Genomic DNA, 16,264 nt, shown 5'->3' with positions numbered 1-16,264 from the left:
GGGAGAGGTTTCAAGCACAGGAAACTGTCCAAAACCTCTCTGTTTCTTCGTCATCCGCACTACCGGTGGAACCTCACTCCAAAGACATACTGATAGGGAACTCAGATTATGAGCCCCATTGGGGACAGTTGGATGCTAATGTCTGTAAAGCAGTGCGGAATATAGTAGCGCTAGATAAGTGCATAAAATAAATAATAAATAAACCTCATGTTAAGCTTCCTGATCGGTTCTCGGAGATCGCTATTTTTTTTTGCCTTTAGGGAGAGCTGCAAACTGTATTTCCGTTTGCGCCCTCACCCTTCTGGTTCTGCTCAACAAAGAGTGGGAATTATTATATCCTTATTACAAGGCGACCCCCAAGACTGGGCATTTTTGTTACCCCCCCTCCGACTTCAAGCCCTCTGGGTTTTGTATGATGAATTTAACAGAGCATCATTTGCGAAAAGTCAGTTAAAATCTCTTGAGCAGGGTGACCGACTGGTAGAAGACTACTGTACTCAATTTCGGAAATGGTGCGTTCCCTCTGGTTGGAATGAACATGCTCTGAAAAGTCAGTTTAGATCTGGCCTATCTGAGACTCTCAAAGACATGCTTGCGTGTTATTCCTCTCCTGAGACCTTGGAGAAAACCATGACTCTTGCTGTGAGACTGGACAGAGGCATTAGGGAGAGACAACGGGAGCATTTGCTTTTTCCACAGGTTATGTCCAAACCAGAGACCAATCAAGTGGGGATCAAGTCCGAGCTTTGTACTGACAAATCTGTGCAACTCGGTTTGACCAGAAGAGATCAACATCGTCGTCGTGGTACATGTTTCTATTGTGGCGATTATTGGATCCGGCATGGTCCCAAGGTCCCTCCTTCCGGAAGATCACCCAAACCAGAGGGATCTAAGGATAAGGTACTCCCTGGGGTGGTAAAGCGGAAGTTATTAGTACCTATTAATATTACATTTGGTTTAAACAATGGGTCAGGTAGTGCCTTTGTTTATTCTGGGTCGGCCTCTAACTTTATTGATCTTAAGTTTGCTCTTCAGAAGGGGATACCTACTGTATGTTAGCCCTTCCCAATGACATATTCAGAGAATTTATCGGTAAATTTATGATTGCATATCTTGATGATATTTAAATTTTTTCCCCGACTTGGCATTTCCATGTTATTCATATCAAACAAGTGCTTGAAATTCTAAGAAAAAAATCAATTATCTGTAAAATTAGAAAAATGTGTTTTTGGAGTACAAGAAATTTTATATCTAGGTTATATCCTTACTCCACACTCGTTTAAGATGGATCCTGGTAAGGTACAGGCTATTAAAGACTGGGTAATACCATCTTCCCTTAAAGCATTAGAGCGCTTCCTTGGGTTCTCTAATTACTATCGTAAATTTATCAAAAAATTTTCAGTAATTGCTAGACCCTTAACCGACTTAACCAAGAAGGGGGCTGATCTTGTTAACTGGCCTGTAGAGGCCATAGAAGCCTTTGAAACTCTCAAGAAATCTTTTGGGAATGCCCCAGTCTTGATTCGAATGCCCCAGTCTTGATTCAGCCAGATCAAGAGAAACCTTTTAAGGTGGAAGTCAATGCTTCTGAGGATGGGGTGGGGGCTATTCTTTCTCAGGGACCCTCTAACCTCACTAATCTTAGACCTTGTGCTTTTTTTTCACGAAAATTCTCTCCTACTGAGAGGAATTGCGATATTGGCAATTGTGAATTGTTAGCCATTTAATGGACATTTGAGAAGTGGAGACATTTTTTGGAGGGGGCCAAACATTGCATCACTGTTCTTACTGATCATAAAAATTTATTATTTCTCGAATCCGCAAAATTCCTGAATCCTCGTCAGGCCAGATGGCCATTGTTCTTCCCATGTTTTAACGTCTCTATTACTTTCAGGCCAGGAAGTAAGAATGTGAAAGCTGATGCTTTGTTTCAATGCTTTTGTGCGTTTTAACCCCCTGACACTCCTCCTGAACCTATCTTGCCAGCTAACATCATTCTGGCATCTTTATCCGCGGATCTTGCTTCTGATATTGAGGCAGCGCAACACCTAGCTCCGGAGCAGACACCCACAGATAAGTTATTTGCTCCTGGTCATTTCCGTCTCCGGCTCCTGGGTGAGTACCATGATTCTGTTTTATGTGGTCATCCTGGTATTGAGGCCACCAAGGAACTGGTGTCCAGGTCTTATTGGTGGCCCACGTTATCTAGGGATGTCAGTTCTTTTGTCTATGCTTGTGAGGTATGTGCCAGATCCAAGACTCCTAGAACATGTCCTTAAGGCCTCTTTCACACGACCGTTTTTTTTTTCCGTTTTGCGGGCCGTTTTTTGCGGTCCGTATACGGTCCGTATACGGAACCATTCATTTCAATGGTTCCGCAAAAAAAACGGAATGTACTCCGTGTGCATTCCGTTTCCGTATTTCCGTTTTTCCGTTCCGTTTAAAGATAGAACATGTCCTATATTTGGCCGCAAATCACGTTCCGTGGCTCCATTAAAGTCTATGGGTCCGCAAAAAAACGAAATGCATACGGAAATGCATCCGTATGTCTTCAGTATCCGTTCCGTTTTTTGCGGAACCATCTATTGAAAATGTTATGTCCAGCCCAATTTTTTATATGAAATTACTGTATACTGTATTTGCCATACGGAAAAACGGAACGGAACAACGGAACGGAAACGGAACCACAACGGAAGCAAAAAACGGAACAACGGATCCGTGAAAAACGGACCGCAAAACACTGAAATGGACATACTGTCGTGTGAAAGAGGCCTTAAAGTGTCTTCTAGTAAATTTGGGCCACGATTTGTTGGAACATATGAAATTCTTGACATCCTGTATCTTTTAGGTTGAAGCTGCCAGATTCATTTCGTATCCACAATGTATTTCACAAATCTTTGCTTAAAAAATATATTCCACCCATAGTTTGGTCTCAGGCTGTTCCTTCCCCGGTACTGGTGAATGGTCAAAATTAATTTGTTATTTCTAAAATCATTGATGTTAGGAAAGTTCGTAATTCATTTCAGTACCTTGTCGTTTGGAAGGGTTATGGACCCGAGGAGAGGTCCTGGGTTCCAGTGAATAAGATTCATGCTTCTAGGATGATTCGAAAATTTCATCTCGCTCATCCAGAAAAACCCTCTACAGCGACTTTGGGTCCTGTGGCCCCTTGTAGAAGGGGGGGTACTGTCACAGAGACCTGCGATAACTTCAGAGCATGGACGTGCCCTGCGTCCTAGTCTCCAGGGCTACGGGCGCTGGAGAGGAGCCCGCCGCGCATGCCTCCTTAGCGTGGTCGGCGTCCTCCGCTCCCGTACATTCAGCGAAAAGTCTTAGCGTGGAACTGAGCAATTGGCGCTCAGCAGGTTGCAGGGGGATGAGTCATGTGACGCTGGCCACGTCACATGACTCCTCTCCCCTATTTAAACAGGCAGCCTGTGATTAAGGTCCTATAGCTTGTGAATACTCCGTTGGCATTTAACTCAGTTTTAGTATTTCGGCTTGTTACTTGACTTCGTCTCTTGCTCGCTCCTATTGTACTTATGCATCTCCTGGTATTTTTCTTCGGCTTGACTTTGACCTGTCCCCGCTTGCTCCCTGTGTTTTACTTGCTCCTCCTGGTTTTGACCTTGCTAATTCGACCTCTCTTTGTTTGTCTGTTTGTCTCTCCACACTTACGCAGGCTAGGGATCGCCGCCTAGTTGCGCTCCATTGCCTAGGACGGGTAAGTGCAAGTAGGCAGGGACAGAGGAGTGGGTGCAGTCAGTTTGCACCTTCCCTATTCCCCTTCTCGTGATATTCTGTCAGGTGAATGCCTAATTTTTTAGGGTCTCTACTCCATTGGCCTACAGTAACATTTTTATCCAGTGACCGCCTAATGTACCTTCAGCCACATCATTACAAGTTCTTTTCTGTCAGGCGAATGCCTAATTTTTGGTACCCGTACTCCCATAGCCTAAAATAAAAAATTTTTAGCCTCCAGCAGGGCACATTTTTGAGAGTTTCCCTTTAAGACGCATAAAAATGGCCCCTGATTAAAATACATATTTTTTGTGGGAATTTTTGCCAATGATTCCCCTTAGGTATGTCACTGTCCATGTTGTCGGACTATTTGTGCACTTCTACCAAGTATTTGGTGGCTGCAAATATGACCTGAAGGTTTTTCAGGTTCACCTGCCATTAAAATGAATGGGGCCCGCCGCGAACGCATGGTTCGCGAACATTTGATCGCAAACCCACGTTCGCGAACCGTCCCGGCCTGATGTTCGTCCATCACTAAGTAGTAGTAGTAGTAAAACTAATAGTAGAATATAGTAGTAGTAGAAGTAGTAGTAGTAGTATAGTAGTAGTAGTAGTAGTAGCAGTAGCAGTAGTAGTAGTAGTAGAAGTAGTAGTAGCAGTAGTAGAAGTAGTAGTATATTAGTAGTAGTAAAATTAGTAGTATAGTAGTAGTAGTAGTAGCAGTAGTAGTAGGAGTATTAGTATAGTAGTAGTAGTAGCAGTAGCAGTAGTAGTAGAAGTAGGAGTAGTAGTATAGTAGTAGTAGTATAGCCGTAGTAGAAGTTGTAGTAGTATAGAAGTAGTAGTATAGTAGTAGTAGAAGTTGTAGTAGTCAGTGAAGGCCAGTTCGCCGTGTTCACCTGCGAACACATGTGAGCTGCCATCTTAACTCACAAGTCCGGCAATGCACAGGTAAGTCCTTACCTGTGCCTGTGTGCGAGCTGGTCTGAAATGAAATGCAGTCACCAGGAGCAGGCAGTTCCGAGAACAGCCGTCGGGGGCCTTCATTTCTGACCGGCTCGCGCACAGGTAAGGACTTACCTGTGCATTGCCGGACTTGTGAGTTAAGATGGCAGCTCACATGTGTTCGGGCGAACACGGCAAACTGGCCATCACTGGTAGTAGTATAGTAGTAGTAGTAATAGTAGTAGCAGTAGTAATAGTAGTATAGTAGTAGTAATAGAAGTAATTGTAGAAGTAGTAATAGTAGTAGTAGTATAAGTAGTAGTAGTAATAAAGTAGTAGTAGTAGAAGTTGTAGTAGTATAGTAGTAGTAGTAGTAGTAGAAGTAGTAGTAGTAATAAAGTAATAGTAGTAGTAGTAGTAGTAGTAGAAGCAGTAGTAGTAGTAGTAGTACAAAGGCTTCTCTGCACATAAGAAGGAGAGGTTTTTTTCTGGCTGTGACGCTCTGCGCTACAATTGGACAGCGCTACAGCCAGGGAGATGGAGACGCCCACGGAGAAAGACTCAGTCTCCTCCTCATTGCTCCGATGCTAAAATTAGCATACCAGGCAGGGGAATACAACGGGGGCCACAGTGGGTGAACAGAGCAGCGCCCAGAAAAAATAGTAAGTCTAGTTAGGTCCCTGCACTATGCCCTATGTATCCTGATACTTACTTTATAATGTCTGGACTAATGAAAGGTCCTCTTTAATTATGGCCAAAACTTCTAAGATAATGCCTATCTCGTCCCATTATGCCTTCACGACACATCACACCAGAATGGCCTATATTTGACCACTTCCCCTTGCCAGGGCGGCACACCCCTCTCCAGCACATATACCTTTTTATTTCAGCTGTTGCACACAAGTCCATGATACAGACACGAGTGGTAGAACCCTTTCATCCAACACAATGACTTTTCCAAGAGAAATTTATGGAAAAGGCAGATACGTCCATAGAGAAGGAACCCAGATTATTTCCACCTAGTACTGAATAATCAAAATTCTGCTGACTCCTATCCAACAGAATATCGGTAATTGGCTACATGGTTCCTTAAAAGAGAACCTGTCACATTGAACGTCTGATCTCTAGGCAGCATGCTATTAAGCAGTGTTTCCCAACCAGTGTGCCTCCAGCTGTTGCAAAACTACAACTCCCAGCATGCCCGGACAGCCTTTGGTGAAGCTGAGAAGATTGATATATGACTTTAAGGTAAAAGATTCTGTATAATTTGTAAGTTATTTATGCAAATTCCTGCCCTTTCTGTGCTGAGGAGTCCAGTGGGCGGTCCTATCAGTGACTGCCATCTTGATCCACTATATATCTATTTGCTCAGCTCCTCCTGCTCTATAGCATGCTGTCTGCAGATGCACTACATGTACGTTGTAAAAGGTTCCCTTTAATTAAAACTTTACCTAACTTTTTTTTAATATGTATTCACTTTATTATTTTTGTCACCACCTTAAATTCTATTTCGAAGCACAAAACACCCAGATTTGTGTAAAGATATATAATTTATTAGCTGATGAACTGAACATTTTTTCCTCCAAATATTAACATATGTTTTACTAGTTGGACTTTTGTTTGACATAAAACAACCTTACTGGCAGCATAATGTGCTGTCAAAATGTCCACGTCCTTATACTGGCAGTATCCCTAAGGCCTCGTTCACATTTCCGTGTCAGTGTCACGTCCGTGAAAAAAAAGCGTACGTGTTTCATCCGTGAAGATGTCCATGAAGGATCCATGGTTGGTCCGTGTGTCCGTTTTTACCATCCGTAATTCACGAAAGTTGCTCAGCTGAAAATTAATTTCCAAAGAGTCTCCTATTAGTCTTCAGTAAAAAACGGACGCTCCCCACTCCCCGCCTGCCATTGGCTGCTCCCCCCCCCCGACTCCTGGATGTTTTCATCCGTGTACAGGGAGAAGCAGCAGCGGCGGTGCGGGGATCAGGAGAGGGGAGCGGGGTAAGTATATTCCCACGGAGCGGCCCGGCACATGGGGGGGGGGGGGCTGTTGTAGATACTGGATAACCCCTTTAACTGAAATCTGATCTGCATTTTTACAGCTGCACCTGATGTATTCAGTTACAGCTTTTCTTTTACATATCTGTTTACTGTCATTTTGTTTCTTGCAGTTTTTAATAGGGCCAAATACTCTGTAAGGGCTAATATCACCTTACAAGATGTACAAAGCCTCTCCTGTTCTTACTTCATCCAAACGATTGATTTTCGATGATATCATCACCATGAGCCGTCCAGGCCAATGTCACGTCTCTCCATTCTTTTGCAATATGAAATTTCAGAACCTGAGAATTATCTCGGTTTGTTTTGCTCGTGTTGTAGCTACTGTCAAAGCCATCGTGTGCCCTTCTATACGATGCCAAACATGCGCCCCACAGAATGTACCGAGAGGGTGACCTCATGTCATCCACCTGGTTCCGGTTTGGAAGACGTTGGTCTCATCATCCATCTAGTTCTACGCGCTGGAGTATGAGGCTTACAGGAATTTTAATTTTTAGGTTTTCTTTTACTATGAAAATCCAACACAAAATGAATAATGATAATTCTTTCCCATGATGACGTCCTCGCTGGCTGCAGAACTCATGTGACGCGTCATTGTGCTGCAATGAAAGCAAGAAGTAATGAGGGACCATCACCATAACTAGGAGGGCCCGTTTCCAATCAGACCCAAAGGAAATGTGTCACCAAAAATGTTACCACATCTTCATTTTTTTCTAATCTGTTTTGGTTTTCTGATTGTAGAATTTTTTATTTTACTTCCTGGACGTGATAACGGGGGCAGACATATTGCCTGAGATGTTCTTAACAGCATTTACAAAGCATTAAAAAAAATTGCTTTACGGCAGCCCCATGGGCCATAGACACAATGGACAGGAGGGGACCCCACTGACTTCTATGGGAGAGTTTTCTAGACGTGCTCTGTGACCATTGTACAAGGAAAGAACAGATAAGCTTTGACTTTGGGAATGGTGGATCCTGTCTTATCTATACACAGGGGTGATATTATTACAGGCAGGATTAGAACGACAGAGAAGCAGATAACTGCAGTAAAGTGATCTGTACTGACCAAGAAGTGGCGGCGATTATTAGACATAGTGGCCAGTGCGAAAACGGCAGGATATTTGTTTTTAGTTTAAATATAAAAAGTGACATGGAAAATTAAAAATAACATCATTAATGATTGTTTAAAAATGTTAAACATAAAAAAAGAGTAAAAACAGCAGGTCATTTTCTGATGACCCATTTCCTTTAAAGGGGTATTCCAGTTATCCCCTATCTACAGGATAGAGCATTATTAGATTTCGAGAGGTTCCTACCACTGGGACCCCCCCACTGATCATGAGAATCAAAAACTTGTACCCCACAGGACCCTCCCAAATTCAATGGCGTGGCAGGACGGACATGTGCACTACCATTCCATTCAATTCTATGGGACTGCTGAACCGAGTCGAGCGCTTGTACTGAGCTGTCCCCGGCAGTCCTGTACAGATGAATGGAGCAGCAGTGTGCCTGCCACTCCACTAATTTTGGCGGGCTATGTGGAGTAAAGGGTCCCTGTACTTGTGATCGGTGGGGGGCCCAGGGGTTGCCCTCCCAGCAATCTAATAATTATGCCCTGTACCTGTGATGGCTAACCTCCAGCTATGGTAAAACTACGACTCCCAAGAGATACACTTACTTGGCTGTTCTCACAATTCCTTAGAAATGAATGGAGCATGATGGGAGTCGTAGTTTCACCTTAGCTGAAGTACCGGAGGTTAGCCAGCGCTGTCCTATCCTGTGGATATGGGATAACTTGCTAAAACTGGTATATCCCTTTAAGATGCAGTTAGTGATGACTGTGATCAGTGGTAAAAAAATCCTATACAGCCCTATTTCAAGTTTAACTGTGGAGTCCATGGTTACCTATGTCTGTGCTTTATCTCTTCATTGTGGCATTATTCCTGTGTTGTGATGCCTTTATGTTTCTCCTACTATGCGGTGAAGTCACAGTATATATGGTCACCTTTTTATGTGCTATCATAGTTTAAACAATCCCTTTCCTGGTACATCACCGTATAATTCCAGTGACATGATATTACTGAATAGCACTGTGACATCACTGTGTGCCTTATCTCTGTAGTGTGACATCACTGTGTGCCTTATCTCTGTAGTGTGACATCACTGTGTGCATTATCTCTGCACTGTGAAATCACTGTGTACATTATCCCTGTGCTGTGACATCACTGTGTGCCTTATCTCTGTACTGTGACATCACTGTGTACATTATCCCTGTGCTGTGACATCACTGTGTACATTATCCCTGTGCTGTGACATCACTGTGTACATTATCCCTGTGCTGTGACATCACTGTGTGCCTTATCTCTGTACTGTGACATCACTGTGTACATTATCCCTGTACTGTGACATCACTGTGTACATTATCCCTGTACTGTGACATTACTGTGTACATTATCCCTGTGCTGTGACATCACTGTGTACATTATCCCTGTACTGTGACATTACTGTGTACACTATCACTGTACTGTGACATCGCTGTGTGCCTTATCACTGTACTGTGACATCACTGTCTACATTATCCCTTTATTGTGACATCACTGTGCACATTATTCCCTTATTGTGACATCACTGTGTGCCTTATCACTGTACTGTGACATCACTGTTAGAGATGAGCGAATTTCCTCTTATGAAATTCGTTCACACTTCGTTTGGTGGTAAAAGGTGAATTGCGTTATGGATTCCATTACCACAGACCATAACGCAATTCTATGATGGAATGCATAACGGAATGCCTTTAGAGGCATTCCGTTATTTATTCCTTCAAAATAGAAGTCTATGGCCTGTAAAACGTATCCGTCCCGTTTCTGTTATATAGGGGAGAACTCTACTGCATACGGAATCCATAACTCAATTCATCTTTTACCACCAAACGAAGTGTGAACGAATTTCATAAGTGGAAATTTGCTGATCTCTAATCACTGTGTTTATTATCCCAGTAATGTGACATCACTTTGCTTATTATCCCTGTACTGTGATATCACTGTGTTTATTATCCCTGTACTGTGACATCACTGTGTTTATTATCCCTGTACTGTGACATCACTGTGTACATTATCCTGTACTGTGACATCACTGTGTACATTATCCCTGTACTGTAACATCACTGTGTACATTATCCCTGTACTGTGACATCACTGTGTTTATTATCTCTGTACTGTGACATCACTGTGTACATTATCCCTGTACTGTGACATCACTGTGTACATTATCCCTGTACTGTAACATCACTGTGTACATTATCCCTGTACTGTGACATCACTGTGTACATTATCCCTGTACTGTGACATCACTGTGTTTATTATCCCTATACTGTGACATCACTGTGTGTATTATCCCTGTACTGTGACATCACTGTGTACATTATCTCTGTACTGTGACATCACTGTGTTTATTATCTCTGTACTGTGACATCACTGTGTACATTATCCCTGTACTGTGACATCACTGTGTTTATTATCCCTGTACTGTAACATCACTGTGTACATTATCCCTGTACTGTGACATCACTGTGTTTATTATCTCTGTACTGTGACATCACTGTGTACATTATCCCTGTACTGTGACATCACTGTGTACATTATCCCTGTACTGTAACATCACTGTGTACATTATCCCTGTACTGTGACATCACTGTGTACATTATCCCTGTACTGTGACATCACTGTGTTTATTATCCCTATACTGTGACATCACTGTGTGTATTATCCCTGTACTGTGACATCACTGTGTACATTATCTCTGTACTGTGACATCACTGTGTACATTATCCTGTACTGTGACATCACTGTGTACATTATCCTGTACTGTGACATCACTGTGTACATTATCCCTGTACTGTAACATCACTGTGTACATTATCTCTGTACTGTGACATCACTGTGTTTATTATCCCTGTACTGTAACATCACTGTGTACATTATCCCTGTACTGTGACATCACTGTGTTTATTATCTCTGTACTGTGACATCACTGTGTACATTATCCCTGTACTGTGACATCACTGTGTACATTATCCCTGTACTGTAACATCACTGTGTACATTATCCCTGTACTGTGACATCACTGTGTACATTATCCCTGTACTGTGACATCACTGTGTTTATTATCCCTATACTGTGACATCACTGTGTGTATTATCCCTGTACTGTGACATCACTGTGTATTATCTCTGTACTGTGACATCAGTGTGTGTATTATCTCTCTACTGTGACATCACTGTGTGTATTATCTCTGTACTGTGACATCACTGTGTGTATTATCTCTGTACTGTGGCATCACTGTGTGTATTATCTCTGTACTGTGACATCACTGTGTGTAATATCCCTGTACTGTGACATCACTGTGTTTATTATCCCTGTACTGTGACATCACTGTGTACATTATCCCTGTACTGTGACATCACTGTGTACATTATCCCTGTACTGTGACATCACTGTGTTTATTATCCCTGTACTGTGTCATCACTGTGTACATTATCCCTGTACTGTGACATCACTGTGTTTATTATCCCTGTACTGTGACATCACTGTGTTTATTATCTCTGTACTGTGACATCACTGTGTACATTATCCCTGTACTGTGACATCACTGTGTTTATTATCCCTGTACTGTGACATCACTGTGTTTATTATCCCTGTACTGTGACATCACTGTGTACATTATCCCTGTACTGTGACATCACTGTGTTTATTATCCCTGTACTGTGACATTACTGTGTACATTATCCCTGTACCGTGACATCACTGTGTACATTATCCCTGTACTGTGACATCACTGTGTTTATTATCCCTGTACTGTGACATCACTGTGTTTATTATCGCTGTACTGTGACATAGCTTTTCCAAGGTGAAAAACAAGCACTTGTCCAGTATAAGGGGGTAATAGGGCATTAATAATTATCTCACATACAATCATGACTGTGGGGCTTCACCTATTACATCTAGTGCAAGGCTTTCCTACTATCTATTTATCTATCAATTATCTATCTATGTCTATTATCTATCTATCTGTGTCTATCTATTTGTATCTATCTATCTATCTATCTATCTATCCATCTGCCTATTATCTATCTATGTCTATTATCTATCTATCTATCTGTGTCTATCTATCTGTATCTATCTATCTATCCATCTGCCTATTATCTGTCTGTGTATCTATCCCAGACATGGTAGAGATGGGTGTGAGGTTTCCTTAGGTCTTTTCTGCATGGTAGAACAGCCTCTCCTCAGTCCCTTCTGTGCTGTACTGATCTTTGCACCCAGTGTCACTGGTAGAAGGTAATAGATTGCACTGATCAGTGCAGCTCAGGGTTACTGTGAAGCTTTATGATGACCACCATGGCTTCTGCTTTGGTCACATAGGGCTCACTGTCCTCAGTAGATTCTCACCCCAAATAAACCTTGCTGACTGAAGTGTGCAGTGGAGCAGCAGTGCTGGAGCAGGCAGGGGGTGCAGTGCATGCTCCACCTCCTCCATGTGTGTCATGCAATAGGAGCTCCCAGCCTGGGAGCTGCCTTCATTTACTGCTGCTCCTGTCCCTTGTCCTATCTGTGAGCAATGCTGCTTGTGCTGGGGGCTGCTGCATGTATGATCATCATCCCCAGCTCCCCCTGTACTCTACAGCCCAGCGACCATGAGTAAGAGCCAAGATGCCTGCAGACCAGTGTCCTTCAGCTTCACCATAGACAGCATACTCAAGCTCAACTCCAGGAGAGCAGACACCAAGCCTCACAGAGCCTTCATCCAGAGGACCTCCAGTCCAGAGCTCCTCCAGCCCAGAGAAGAGGAGGATGAGGAGGATGACAAGGGAATATCCCTCTACCAAGCACAAGGTAACCATCCAGCTCTTTATTTTCCACATGTAAAGCTATAAGAAGATGTGATAGATAATTGCCTTTTGGGCCAACAGCAATATTACAAGAACCAGCAGCCTGTATGGAAATGCTACATACCGGCTCAGGTAGGTATTTTCTGTATCGCCATGGAATATATGGCATATTTTAATTGATATATGAGATATACATTGAAGACCCACCATGATATGTAGAGTTTCCACATTGACTACTTCTATGAGGCATTGATATACATGTTCTATCTATAGGACTGTAGTCCATAAGCCGTTGATAAGGATGTATAGGTAAACTGGTGCAGCAGAGCTGAATGTGTCATATGTGTGGCAGGTGAATATCATAAAGCAAAGTATTAGGGACATCTCCTCCATCAGATGTGAGAATCCCTGCAGCTGTGAGAGCAGCAGACAAGAGGGAGCACAATGTACAAGGCTATGGGAAAGTCTCATATATTACTCCAGGATTCTGCACTTCACAGCTGCTGAGGAACTGCAAGTCTCAGCATGTCCAGGGTTAATGTAGACAACGATGGCAACGCTGCTATCTGTAGAGTTTCATTGATGCAACCAGAAATATACAATATTTATTTGGGAGATTTTTATTGCCCGACATTTCAAGAGACTGGACAAATTTTCGGAGAAACTGTATTGTCACCTATGTTTTCTATGTAGTTACTATGCTTAGGTGTATATTGGGCTAGCCTAACAGTTGTATTGTGGACTAGTTTAATATTAGTTGTATATTAGACTAGCTTAATATTCGTAGTAAATTGGAATACTTTAATATTAGTTGTATAATGGACAAGTTAAACATTTCTTGTATTTTGCATTAGTTTAATATTAGTTGTATACTGGATTATTGTAGTTTTATGTTATTTGTATACCGGACTACTGTAGTTTTATGTTAGTTGTATATTGGACTATTGTAGTTTCATGTTAGTTGTATATTGGATTACTCTAGTTTATAGTAGTTGTATACTGGTCTAGAACCATCTCCTTTGGATGTACTGAGAACCATTAATTCCCCAAATACCCTAGAATCCCTGAATTCAAAACTAATAAATTGTAAAATGTACATAAAAGGAACAAAATATTACATAAGAAACGCATAAACTATACCGGTAAACAGTGGTCACATCTGAAGTAAAAAATAAACAGTGATAAAAAAAACATAAAAAGATTAAAAAACTTAAAATAGTGGCAAGAAATCCAAATAGAAACGAATAGTGGCACTGACATAAAATCTAACGGATAATAAAATGTACAAAAATATAATACTAATAATGTAAATACAGATATCCAAATTTTCACTTGTCCATTAGAATTTGTAAATTGTCATGAGTATTATCATGATATTCTCATAATTAGTTTTTCCTGATTATATTATTTTGGCATTGTCCATTTGATGTCCTCCTGATATTTGTCCTAATCTGCCCGATTATTAGTGTGGTTCGAGTTTTCCTGCAGAGATTTTCTGTACATGGTTGATTACAATTGCTATTATTATTATTATTTTTTAGTTTTCACATATCTTCTGGTAAGTTCAGCAATCACTCACATCTATGCCTGTCAATGATAAGAGATTCTAGGATGAAATGTTTTGTATCACCGTAGAACTCATGACTAATTTTCCTTCCCCCCACTTATTAACAGGTAGTAGAAGTTGTGTTCTGACCACCACCACCACCCACAGCCTTACCTACTGCACGGAGCAGCCTGCAACATTTAGAGACTTGCCTTGCAGAACAGATAGCCCTGACAGCCTGGAAGATGAATCCTCTCCATCGACTGATCAACTCAACAAAAAGACCAAGCTTTTGGCCAAGAAGAAGACTCGCACTATCTTCTCCAAAAGCCAGATCTTCCAGCTAGAGTCCACCTTTGACATGAAGCGTTACCTGAGCAGTGCTGAGAGGGCATGTTTGGCCAACTCTCTGCAATTGACTGAGACCCAAGTAAAGATCTGGTTCCAGAACAGAAGAAATAAACTGAAAAGACAAATGTCAGCAGAACTGGAGGCGCCAGGACCAGGAGAACCCAATGGGAACATACCAGCCATCTACAAAGACACTTCATTCCTGAGTAGATGTGTCCTACCAATGTCCTTCCCTGTCATCTACCCTGGGAGCAGCATTCCTTACCTGTGCTTCCCAAATCCAGGCAAATACTACAGCCTGGCAGATGGAGATGTATAGAGACTATCTGATATTTTGTCTGCTGGACACTAGTAGCCATCTTTTGAGTCTACCCCTGACAGAAGGTGGCAGGATTTTTTTTTATATATACAGTATGTTACTGCTATCAATATAACAGCATGTACACTTATTTTGTATATTTTTTTACAACTTGAACCCACCTTCCACAAACAAGCTAATTTAAATACGTCCTATGCAAATCTATTTAAAAGGGAGGATGGTCCCTTCTCTGTGCACTTTCATATGAATATCCTCTTGCATCTTCCATACACTTGATACCTGGTTGCTAACATCTAGGTCTCCTCATTGAGGTGCAGGCTCCTACTACAGTCATTACTTCAGGTCTGGGGAGGTGTTTGTGCTGAAGAAGAGTTAATTTATTTTCTGTACATGAGATGGTCATTATCACTATATACTTCTACCAAAGACCATTGTCCACATGTATGGAGACCAGGTTCTCAGATCATCTCTTATTGTCTTAATTCTAAACAGATAAATGCAATTTTTATATGACTGTAAATATGAAATGTTCTTTCTTTTTTTTGGAACAAAATAATTAAATAAAATATACCATGGAAATGAAAAGGAGTTTGGTGTCAGTACAGTGTAAAGTCATCAATCTGATATCAGGAATCTATCTATCTATCTATCTATCTATCTATCTATCTGTATCTACCTCATATTTATATATCTCTTATTTATCTGTCTATTTATTTGTATCTACCTCATATATATCTCTTATCTATCTATGTATCTATGTATCTATCTATCTATCTATCTATCTATCTATCTATCTATCTCATATCTATCTATCTTTTAGCTATTGTTCTACCTATTTCTCTATTATATATCTGTCTGTCTCCATATCTTGCTCAATTTTTTGACCCTACCCGGTATAGGAAGAAAGTATATATTTAGTTGAGAAAGTCCTCTGCGAATATTGTTATCGGTGGATTCAAGTCCATGTAGGAGTCACATAATTATATACTAATAATTTTGCAATTACTCTATTGCTCTCTTTCGATCTACCCACCAATCTATTTGATTAGAAAAAATATCTATTATCTATCTATGCATCTATCTATCTATCTATCTATCTATCTATCTATCTATCTATATCTTTTATCAATCAATCTATCTCATATCTATCTATCTATCTATCTATCTATCTATCTATCTAATTGGACCCCCAGCCAATATTGTAATAGTACTGTAAGTAATAAGGCTTTAGCACTAAGTGACAGGGTGATATACTGTCTCATACTTGAAGAACCCCTGCCTGCTGACGGTCTCCCTATAAATTATACAATAGACAGAGGAATGTGCGCACTAATTACTGCACGGTCACACCTCACACCAGGCAAGTGCATACCTACTGCAAAACTACTCACAAATTTTTCTCATTTTCTAAAAAA

The 16,264-nt window shown here is 41.2% G+C and overlaps 1 protein-coding gene across 1 annotated transcript; it reads left to right on the top strand.

Moving 5' to 3' along the window:
• The first annotated feature begins 1,929 nt into the window (after window positions 1-1,929).
• LOC122927905 (homeobox protein HMX2-like) lies at window positions 1,930-15,419 on the top strand. Its single transcript, XM_044280274.1, has 3 exons — window positions 1,930-2,115; window positions 12,429-12,637; window positions 14,308-15,419. Exons 2-3 carry the CDS (start codon window positions 12,439-12,441, stop codon window positions 14,847-14,849), a joined length of 741 nt encoding a protein of 246 aa, XP_044136209.1. The 5' UTR covers window positions 1,930-2,115; window positions 12,429-12,438; the 3' UTR covers window positions 14,850-15,419.
• Window positions 15,420-16,264: the final 845 nt, after the last annotated feature.

Source organism: Bufo gargarizans, chromosome 1 (assembly GCF_014858855.1).
Source record: "Bufo gargarizans isolate SCDJY-AF-19 chromosome 1, ASM1485885v1, whole genome shotgun sequence".
NCBI classification, from domain to species: Eukaryota; Metazoa; Chordata; class Amphibia; order Anura; family Bufonidae; genus Bufo; species Bufo gargarizans.
Note: the sequence above shows the minus strand (reverse complement) of the source record. Positions and strands in the feature narration are given on the sequence as shown.